The sequence below is a fragment of the Delphinapterus leucas genome, chromosome 1 (assembly GCF_059928025.1).
Source record: "Delphinapterus leucas isolate spDelLeu-1000000601 "Yukka" chromosome 1, BTC_Dleu_Yukka2, whole genome shotgun sequence".
NCBI classification, from domain to species: domain Eukaryota; kingdom Metazoa; phylum Chordata; class Mammalia; order Artiodactyla; family Monodontidae; genus Delphinapterus; species Delphinapterus leucas.
The window spans coordinates 181,286,808-181,297,904 of NC_143129.1; the positions used below are offsets into that span (position 1 = coordinate 181,286,808).

Below are 11,097 nucleotides of genomic sequence, written 5' to 3' on the forward strand. Positions count from 1 at the left end.
CCTGGGGCCGCAGCAAGTGTCCGAAATGCACACTCAGCTATACCTCAGACGTGGTAAAGTCCACCCCCGTCCTGGAGTAACAGTCCCCCGTAGAGCCAGCCACCAAGGGACACTAGCAACGCCAATGAAAACCTGATGGTGTCAAAGAGTAAGGATGGGCGGAGAGTCAGCTCCCCAGTGGTCCTTCGGCTTTCCAAGCCCTCTTGGAGGTGCCTGGGATGCCTTCCCCAGCGTCAGCCCACCTGCCCAGATGGGGCCGGCATGCTTCCCTGACCATCTCTGTCCTCCCAGCCTGCACGGGGGTGGGGGGAAAGCCGGGTCCAGCCCCACCCCCAGACTGTCGGGACAGAGAGAGTATGTGTCCTGGGTGGGAAGGTGAAGGTTTGGTTTAGGGGTTTCATGGTCCTGGACGGTTGGAACCATTTCAGGGGACCATGCCCTCCCCGAGCACGGGAACAACGTGGGGCTCACGGCAGGCAATGAAATGAGGCCATGGACGATGCCTCTGGGAGTTCTCAGCCCCCTGGAGGTGCAGAGCCCCTCACATGAAACCTGCTGACGGAGCTTCCAGAGCAAGCCCCGGGCCCGCCCCAGACGCCCTTGCTGATAGTCCGTGTGACCTGGATGTTGGTGAGGATATTGGCAGTATCCATGGCACAGAGCCTGTCATCCCAAACTATAAAGGCTGGCCACCTCCTCCTTCCCTCCAGGAGCTTTTCCCCTCCAGCCCAGGCAGAGGTGAGGACAGGCACTTGTGGGCTCCCGCAGGCCTGGGACAGTTCTCCACACAGTACTGACTACACTGCCTTCCAGGTTCCACTTCCCATGCTGCCGCCCTGGAGGGCAGGAACTGTAACTGGTTCACCTGCATCCTGCATCCACGATGCCTAGCATACAACAGGCACTTAATAATGGCTTACCTCCACACAGCCCTCGCCACACGCCAGGAGCTCTTCTCAGCACTTTTCATCTATTATCCCATATAATCCTTCCATCAGCCCTACAAGTTAGCTACTATGAGTATCCCCATTCTATGGATGGGGAAACTGAGGCCCAGAGAAGTGACTTAACCTGCCCAAGAGCACCATATGGTAAGTGTCAGAGGCAGGGTATAAACTTGGCAGGCTGACCCTTAACCATGATGTTCTACTGTCTCCAAAAAAAGATTTGACAGGGTTGCAGAGTGGGGGCAAAATAGATGAAGGGGATTAAAAGGTACAAACTTCCAGTTATAAAATTAATTAAGTCATGTGGATGTAATGTACAGCATAGGGAATATATTGTCACTAACATTGTAATATGTGTGGTGACAGAAGGTTACTAGACTTACTATGATGATCAGTTCGTAAAGTACATATCAATAAATGTCGAATCACTATGCTGCATATCTGAAACTAATAAAACATTGTATGGCAACTATACTTCAATTTTAAAAAAGATTAAAAAGATGACATGACGTATGTGGTAGGTGGAATAATGATCCTCAAAAATGTCCACAACCTATGGAAACAACATAAATGTCCATCACCAGATGAATGGATAAAGAAGATGTGGTACATATATACAATGGAATATTACTCAGCCATAAAAAAGAATGAAGTAATGCCATTTGCAGCAACATGGATGGACCCAGAGATTGTCATACTGAGTGAAGTAAGTCAGACAAAGATCATATCACTTATATGTGGAATCTAAAAAAATTATACAGATGAACTTATTTACAAAACAGAAAGAGATTCATAGACATAGAAAACAAACTTACTGTTACCAAAGGGGAAGGAGCAGGGGGAGGGATAAATTAGGAATTTGGGATTGACATGCACACACTGCTATATATAAAATAGATAATCAACAAGGACCTGCTGTATAGCACAGGGAACTCTACTCAATATTCTGTAATAACCTATATGGGAAAAGAATCTGAAAAAGAATAGATACATGTATATGTTTAAATGAATCACTTTGCTGTACACCTGAAACTAGCACAACACTGTAAATCAACTCTACTCCAATATAAAATAAAAATTTTTTAAAAAAAGGATACACACTAAGTGAGCTTATAGGTGCTTTTAATTTTCTTCTCTGTATGTTTATTTTCTACTTTTTCTGTAATAAATACAAATGTTTATTTTTAAAAACGTCCACGTCCTAATTCCTGCAATTTGTGAATATGTTACCTTATACGGCAAAAGGGGCTATGCTGACGGGACTAAGTTTAGGGTCTTGAGATGCGGAGATCATTCTGGATCATCCTGGTGGCCCCTATGTAATCACAGGGGTCCTTATAAGAGGGAGGCAGGAGGGGCGGAGTCAGAGAAGGAACTGGAACAATGAAAGCAGAGGCCAGAGTGACTGGGGGCCATGAGCTAAGGAGTACAGGCAGCCTCTGGGAGCTGGAAAAGGCGAGGAAACAGATTTCCCCCTAATGTATTCGGAAGAAATGCAGCCCTGCTGTGACCTGTTTTATTTAGACTTTTGACCTTCAGAGCTATAAGGTAATAAATTTGTGCTGTTGTAAACCACCAAATTTGTGATTGTTACATCAGCAAGAGAAAACAAATATCAAATGTAACCAGGATGAGATGGAATTCCCTGGCGGTCCAGCCGTTAAGACTCCGAGTTTCCACTGCGGGCGGGCACAGGTTCGATCCTGGTTGAGGAACTAAGATCCCCATGCCATGCGGCGCAGCCAAAAAAAAAAAAAAAAAAATGTAACCAGGATGAATGGAAGATCCTACCGTTGGGTTGGAATGAATCGACAGGAAAACATAGTGGCCCCCAAAAGATGTGGGGTCTTGGCCCACATCAGTAGAAGCAAGGTGGCTCCATTGAGGGAGGGTTGATGCTCCCTCCCCCATCCCCCTGCCCCCAGGCAGCACCACATCAGGGGCCCGAGCTCTGCAGAGAGCTCCCCACTCCAACACTCAACCCCACACTGACACTGGACATGTGCAAAACAGAACTCGTGCTTTTCTCCAAAACACCTTTCTGTCCCATACCCAGTTTTCCCACCTCCGTAAACGACACCACCATTCAGCCAGGTGTGGAGCCCTCAAATCTGGACAGGATCCCCCATTCCCATCTTGCCCTCTGCACTCACACCCAATCCACCCTCAGGTCCTAGCGATTCTAGCTCCAAAGTACTCTCCTGTTTTCACGTCTCCACCCACCCCTCCCCTGGACCACAGCAACAGCGGGGCCTCCGGCTCCCCATCCTGCCCTATCCCCAGCAGACAGACAGATGTCACTCCCCCGGCAAAACCCTCCAACCACAGAAAGAAGTCCGTGTTATTCCCTGCTTCCCCGCCACCCTCTCACGCCACTCACCACACTGGCCTCCGTCCTGTTCCTCCAGTTCTCACTCCTGTGTTGTCCCCACCTCCCAGGGAGAGGCCGTCCTGTTTTCCCCAACTAGGGTAGCTGAGCCCCTCTCACACTACCTGGTTAGAATCTTCTCCACTGAGAGGAGCACCATCCGTTCACTGTCTGTCAACCTGGAGGAATGTCAGCTCCATGAGGCAGAGACCTGGTGTGCTGGCCTGGAGGCACCTGAAGCCTCCAGAACACTCCCTGGCACACAGTAGGTGCTTGATAAACATTTGTGGAGTGGATGAACCGGTAATATTAGGTAGTTAGTCAGACATTAGCAGCAAGGAGGTGACAATGGAGAGAAAAAACAAGAAGAAATCGAGTCACGCACCCAGCCCTCTGGGGACTCTCCCTTGACCCCCACCCAGAACAGGTGAAACTATGGCCGTGTGGTGGGCAGCTTATCCTGATAAAGAGGGGCACCGTAACACAAGAGGAGGTCCCCAGGCTGTGCATGCCCAGACTAGACAGGCGTATAACCTATAGTAAACCCAAACTCATTATATCATAATTATAATAAAATCTACACTGTGGTTTTGCCCCCAAGTGGGTGTTTCTTAGCGATTCAGTGGTGAGAGCATGCACAGCAGTAAACTCGTTGCAGAGCTTGGGACTGTCAATCAAATAGTGATCCCCTGTCCCTCACCCCCGCCTCCCTGCAAAGTGCTCCTTAAAAGAGCCCTTAAGCCTGTATAGGAATGCTGCTTTCAATTCGCAGAAACAGCCCACTCTCTCCCTCTCTGAGAGTGCACCTTTGCTTCGACGACTTTGCTTTGGGCTTGCTTCACTTCGCTGAAACAGCTCGCTTTCAGAAACAGCCCAGGCGCTCTCTCTCTCTCTCTGTCTCTCTCTCTCTCTCTGTCTCTGTCTCTCTCTCTCTCTCTGTCTCTCTGTCTCTCTCTCTGTCTCTCTGTCTCTCTGTCTCTCTCTCTGTCTCTCTGTCTCTCTCTGTCTCTCTCTCTCTGTCTCTCTCCCTCTCTCTCTCTCTCTGTCTCTCTGTCTCTCTCCCTCTCTGTCTCTCTGTCTCTCTCTGTCTCTCTGTCTCTCTCTCTCTCTCTGTCTCTCTCCCTCTCTCTCTCTCTCTGTCTCTCTCCCTCTCTCTCTCTCTCTCTGTCTCTCTGTCTCTCTGTCTCTCTCTCTCCCTCTCTGTCTCTCTCTCTCCCTCTCTGTCTCTCTCTCTCTCTCTCTGTCTCTCTCTCTGTCTCTCTCTCTGTCTCTCTCTCTCTCTCTCCCTCTGAGAGTGCACCTGTGCTTAAATAAACTTTGCTTTGTGCTTAAGCTTAACATGGTAGTTTGCAATTCTTTGCTGACTATCGTTGGCCGAGATTGCTGGTCCGGGCCTTCCGTTGACCTCCTCGGTTGAAGCTATTTTGTTACAACGCACGTCCACCCAGTGACATTGCGAGCGGGCTTGACGCCCATGGCACATGAGGAATAAACGTTGGAGGCCCTGGGTGGTCTGGGAGACGGACTGGGAGACCTCGGGGGCCCCTCAGGGGTCTCTGTCTTCATCTCACTGGGAGGCATTTCTGAGGAAGGTGGACACATCTTGCTTACATAGCCGCAGTTCCAGAACCAGGACCAATGGGTAGATGCTTCGAGGAGATAGATTTCAGCACATCCTAAAGACCTTCTAGATGTCAGAGTAACCCAGGATGGCATGGGCTGCCTGGGCAGGACGGAAGGGAGGCCTGTCCCCAGCAGCCTACAAGAGGCTGAGTAATTACCAGGAACAGCCTGGGATGAAAGCCCTGGAGCAATGTCTGGCACAGAGCAGCTGCTCCTTTAAGATTTTTATGAATGAATGAATGAATACTTGGATGAATGGACCTGAAGAGTTAGGCACTCAATGAGTAACTGATTGGCATATTAAAAGTCCCTCCTGATAAATGGAGTATTTATAAATGGAATGGATTATTTATAAGTGGAATATTTCCTGCCATATCAATAAACAAAGGATGTCGCAGTCACCAATGATTGTAGCCCTCCAATGGGAGCTGGTGAGCCCTGAGGAAACTCAAGATGTGAAAATATAGGCCCAAGATAGCTAAGGTGCATATCAGAGGAATGATTTCAGTGAGCCCAGAATCTTGCACCTTCCCATACATAGAAAAGCGCTAAATTCCTAACTTAAGATATCTGGTTTTCTTTATTTGACAATAATCTTTTGACGTTCCAATTACCTGCCCTTCATCGCAAAACTCCTATATTTCGGGGCAGTTTCTCAGAGTTATCTGAAACGTTGTCTCCCGGGCTGCGGTCCTCATTTTGCCCCAGATAAAACTTAACTCGCAACACTCACGTGTGCATATGTATTTGTTTAAGTCACCACTCCCCACCAGCAAGGCCACCGAGGATGCCCAGTGCTTTTCAGCCCTAGGCAGCAAAGATTCTGGCATGGAGTCTTCCTACCCTCACCCCAACAGCCTCTGGCAGGAGAGGGAAGAGAGAATGAAGCTGGAGGACCAGCTTTGCCCGGAGCTGCCTTTTTGGACAGTCTGTCCATCGGGTCTGGGGGTCTGGTCCTGCTCTGCCCCTGACCAGTCCTGGGACTGTAGGAAAGACCCCCCTCCACCTCTGAGCCTCCACATCCTTGTTTGGAAGATGAGGACCATGATGCCAGATAAGGCACCCCCACGTGGTGTCAGGGCACCACGGGCCCAACAAGGCCACGCGTGGTCCAGGCTGAACTAAACTATCCACCTGTGCCCAGGACACCGCACCCCACCAAGCCTTCCAGTGTCCCCGGACCCAGACATCCCTCAGCTTCATTTTCCTTATAATGATGCTCCATGAGGTGAAGGGAGGGTTGAGGAAGGTGTGTACGAGCCTAAGGATGAATCACAGCTCAACAAACAAGTTTAGGTCAGATATGAGTGGGAGCAGAGGCAGAAACTTACAGTAAACGCTGCCCTTCTCCCAGCACTGACGGCTCTCAAGCTGAGTAATGCTCCCCCATCCTCTCCTGGCGACCCTGGCTTCCCTCTAAGGAAGGCGAGGCCTCGCTTCAGACCAGCCCACATCTCCTTCCACCTCTTCACATCAGGGGCCCCCTCTCCGCGTCCCCTCATTCTCATGTAGAGTGGAATTCTGCCCCCGGGCAGGCTTGGGGCCGCCCTTTCCAAGACAAAACCAGAAAGTCTTTCCTGCCCTCCTGCGGGCATATCCGTAGGTGAGCACTCCACTCTACGGGGTCGCGGTAGCTGAGCTCTGGAAACTCCGGTGGGAGGAGCTCCACATGCCTGAGAACCTCCCTCAGCAGGATGGCTAACTCAGGGCAGAGGTCCACATCTGGCGGGAGGAAAATGGAGCTGGAATGGGGCTGTGGATGTGGGAGGGAGGCTGGCCTGGAGGAGGATGATAGGGGAGCTCTGCATCTGCAGAACTCCTGGAAAGGTCTTGGGCCACCTCCACCCCAGGGGGCCTGGATAAAAGGATGGAGAAGTGAAGGAGGTGCTCGGACAATGAATTTTTCCCTCAGGATTTGCACCAGAGTAATCCTGGATCACATTACAAAAGCGTTCGAGGGGAGACTGTAGGAAGAGGCGTCAGAGGCTAAATCTCTTTCTCAGAAGGTGACACACAGTAAGAAAGCATTCTTGCCTCAGAAAGCCCACCACAAAATGATGGTGTCATGTTAAATCGGATGGCGAAGAAGAAAGGATTTAAAATTCAAGCCCTGATTTGGTGGGGCAGAGGGAGGGGTTGTTTTTTCTTTTTAATAATGAACTTTCCAAGTTCTTACTGGAACCATAGAGGTGGAAGAAGGATTGAAGGGGGCAGCGGAGTACCGAGATGGGCAGACAGCCCCTCCCTCACCGGTGCCCCAATTCCTGCCCAGAAATGACCCATGTCTGGGCCCACAGGGGACAAGGGATGATCAGCCTCTCCAGTAGGGAGGAAATGCAAATGAACACAACAAGGATATGGCCCTCTTCACCGGTCACATTGACAAAAATAAAAACTTTGATAAGACCAAAAGCCAGCTGGGATGTGGGGAAGTCACTGCTCTACACTCATGCCCTGCTGGTGGGAGAGAAAAGCCTCTAGTCACCCTGGGAGGCAATTCTGTGGCATCTTTTAATTTGAATGCATTTTCACTTCGATAGACTCTCCTCAGCTTCATCTCTGAGAAGGAAGCACACACTGTTCCCCAAAGCATCCATGTGAAGCTGTATGTTGCAAGAGCCTCATGTTGCAAGCCCGCAAGCAAGCAAAGAAGAATGATAGGAACCTTACCACCCACCCATCAGGGACACGAGTTAATAGACGATGGAACCCCCCCTGTTTGGTAGAATACTAGATAGTATTTTAAAAGGTCAGCGGGAGATCTGTAAGTATCCACGTGGAAAGCTCCCCAAGACACACTGCAGATATTGGAAAAGCCACATGAAGAAAGAGCTGTATGTTCCATATAGTATAGGATATGGAAAACCCTATGTATTTTTACAAAACAGATATAAATATGGGCGTGCATTTATAAAGGTCTGCAGAGGAAACACCAAAGCAATAATGGTGGCTACATCGTTGTAGGAATAAGGATAAGATACTCAACGATTTAGTTTTATCTGTAGGGTTTCAATTTTCTTCTTTACTTTTTGCATTGGGGATATATTCATTTTTTCCTTGTGTAATTAAATACCTATTATTTTTTTAATTTAAAAAGCGATTTCACCCTATTGAAAGGAAGCACATGAGCGCCAGCCACCAAATGCTAGCAACCGTCACAGCCCTTCTCACAGTCCTCCCTTCCCTTTATCTCCCCAAGACTTGGCACCCCAAACTCTCCCCCTCCCCCAGGTTAGCAGCAGAGGGCTTGGAGGGCCAGCAGGGGGTTCTCTAGCCAGGGCCTCTGTCGTGTAACGTGCAACGCTGCCAGCTGCCCCCCCTTTGCCCTCTGTTCTGTGTGTGGCGGGGGTGGGGGGTGTCTCACATCACCCTGTTGAAGATAGAAGGGGAGCAGGTGCTTGTGCACTTTCCCTCCTTCAGCCTGATGCCCACTCCACTTCCCTCCTCCCCCTGCCCTAAGGTTGGATGAATTGGACTGAACTCCATTTTGGGGTCCCCCCTCTTCCCGTAGGATTAAAGTGGGGTGGGAGGGCCCTGCCCCTCCCCCAACAGAATGTCATTGTTCCCACCTTTGCCTTCTGTACCCATAGGTAGCAGGCACTCACCAACACCTACTGTGTTCTATGCAGGGGTCCACCAGGACCTCTGTCTCCTCTTCAGACCCTGCGCTCAGTGCTTAGGCAGTAGACCACATCTGATTAACCTGAGTTCTCCCCCCCACCCCGTGCCTAGCTCGGTCTGGGCCACTGGTAAGTGCTCAGTTTTCCTAAAGCAGTCCCCAGATTCGGTTCTGGGGCTTCCCACAACATATGTTTGCCCCACCGCTGAACTTCTTCCACGGGTGGACACCCACCACGTGCTCTAGGGCACGAAATCTACACACGTTGGTTGGCTGAACAGGGGTGGGGGAAGCTAATCTGTCTGATCTGGCTGGCTCACCCCTGCTTCTCACCCACACCTAACTCCCCCTCCCTCGCTAGACCCTGAGAGAGCCTGAATACCAACCTCTTCTGGCCAAGGGAGACCCCACCTGTCCTGCCCAGACCCCCATGGGCCTCACCTGATCTGCCCAGGACCCCCAGCCACAAACAGCCCATCTCCTGCAGGCAGTCCCCTCTGCTCATTTATATTAAATGAATGAATGAGTGAATCATCCCAGCACCCTGAGAGGGCGGGAGAAGGCGCCCCTACTAGTCTGTCAGCCAACCACCCACCTGTGAATACTTGTGATTCCGGTCCCCCTGCTTGTCACCTGTGCCCCCTCACCCCAGCTGGGCAGGGAACTAGCTGTGGAGCACCGCTGTTCTCCCCTTCGTCCCACCGGCCCTGCACTGTCCCGGGCTCAGGGCAATGACGGCAAGAAGGGGGCTCTGGCTCGTTGGCGCGTCCCTAGGATCCTGTCGTTCCCCTTACCTGCGGTAAGGCTCGGAGCACCCCCAGGAGCAACAGTCCCGACACAGCGCGGAGGGCGCGCATCCCGGCCGGGGGGGTCGGGGGGAGGACTGGGCTCGTAGCCCACGCCACCTGCGCAGCCTGGGGAGCACGCTCGCCCACGTGCGGTGCCAGCTGCCAGGAGCCGCGCAAGGGCCCGCAGACCTCCCGCGGCGCACCTCGCAGGCACCCAACCGCACGCTGTGAAGTCACTTCCAAAGTGGACGCTCCTTCTCTGAAGTTTCAGCCTTAAGCCTTCCCTTCCACCACCACCTGAGGCGCACTAGGTACCCCAGACTGTTTCCAGGAACGCAGCTACTAGCACTCAAGACAAAAAGGGAGCAAACACGTGCAGAGATGACTCAGGAAAGCTACACTCCCCTTTTGCTGTTTGAATGGCCTGCCCCGGATTTGACAGAACCGGGTTCTGCTGCTTTGGGGTGGGGGGCGGGGGGGGGCGGGGTGTTGACCAGCCCAGCTGGGTTGAGGGGCGGGGAGAGCAGCTCCCGCCCCTGGATGGGGGAAGGGGGGCGGGTACTCACAGGAGATTGGGAGGCTCCAGTGGGTCTCAACCATCCCACCCCAACCCCAAAAATGGTGATACCTGAGTAGGTTCCTGATCCTGGGACTCTAATCGACCCAGACCTTCTCTCCTGACCTGGAGATTCTTTGCAAAGGACCGCTGGAGTCAGGAGACTGCAGAGAGGCACCATCAACGATTCACTCCCATTCAAAAATATTTGCTGTAAAATGAATCAGTAGATGGATGATAGGTGGGTGGGTGGGTGGGAGGCTAGGCAGATGGACTGTTGGAGGGACTGATGGAGAAAAGAATAGACATTGGTTATCAATCCGCAGGTGTTTTCCCGCCCCGTGTGAGTTTTCTGCCTAGAGGAGGAGCCTAGCACTCTTCCCTAAAAGAAAGAAAACGTACAAGCCTCATTCGAACTAAGTCCTCACTTGCAGCAGATAATTTTCCCTTCCAGTGTTTCTCCATCCCATGGGTTCTCGGCTCCTTTGACTCTACATTTCATACATGTTGCACATCCGCTGAGTATGCCGCAGGCCAAGAGTTCATTTGCTTGTCTCGTGTTTGTTTTTTTCAGAAGTGGAAACCAAGGCTCAGAGACAGGTCCTAGGTGCTCTGACTAAAGATGGCCAGAGGACATCCAAGGACCAAGGACCTTCCAGATTGGCCCAAAGACCCTCAGGATTCTGCACTTCAGTCTGTCTTGCAAGGCGTAAGGCCCCCATCTTTCAGAAATACCTCCATCTCCTTGGGCCGCTAGCAGTTGTCTCCCATCAGGACCCTCCCAACAAAGTCTCCACAACCCTCCTTGAACTCCTGGATTCCACCTGAAAGGTGCCCATATTGTGCGCCCTCCCTGGAGACCCACTTCTGGGCTCTCCCCGGATGCGCCAGGCCCAGTATCCTGGGATGTTTGAGCTGGGATTGTGGTTAAACAATTAAGAGATTATGGAAGTGACCGCCATGGCGTTCACAGAAGCAGGCAGGGGCAGGAGCAACCCAGGATGCCTGCTTCCCAGTCCAGAGCTTTCTACTGTAGAAGAGCTGGTGCTCTGAATAAATAAATACTTGTTAAACACACATCCGCACACAACCAGATAACAGTATCAAAACAGCTGACGCAAAGGGAGATACAAATTAACATTAATTACAAGCATGAAAACTCCACCTTTCTAGCAATCGAAGAGATGCAAATCAAA

General features: G+C 51.2%; 1 protein-coding gene across 3 annotated transcripts in view; it reads right to left on the reverse strand.

Moving 5' to 3' along the window:
• The window catches only part of TNFRSF8 (TNF receptor superfamily member 8), a 69,011-nt gene extending 59,311 nt beyond the window's left edge, over positions 1-9,700 (reverse strand). The window contains exon 1 of one of the 3 annotated variants that reach the window (XM_022598698.2): positions 9,352-9,700. In XM_022598698.2, coding sequence (XP_022454406.2) covers positions 9,352-9,414 — 63 coding nt within the window. In that variant the 5' untranslated portion in view covers positions 9,415-9,700. Of the gene's footprint in view, positions 1-3,327; positions 3,402-9,351 lie in introns of those variants that run through there. The other 2 variants (XM_089901058.1, XM_089901050.1) reach the window with 2 other exon arrangements.
• Between the last annotated feature and the right edge of the window lie 1,397 nt (positions 9,701-11,097).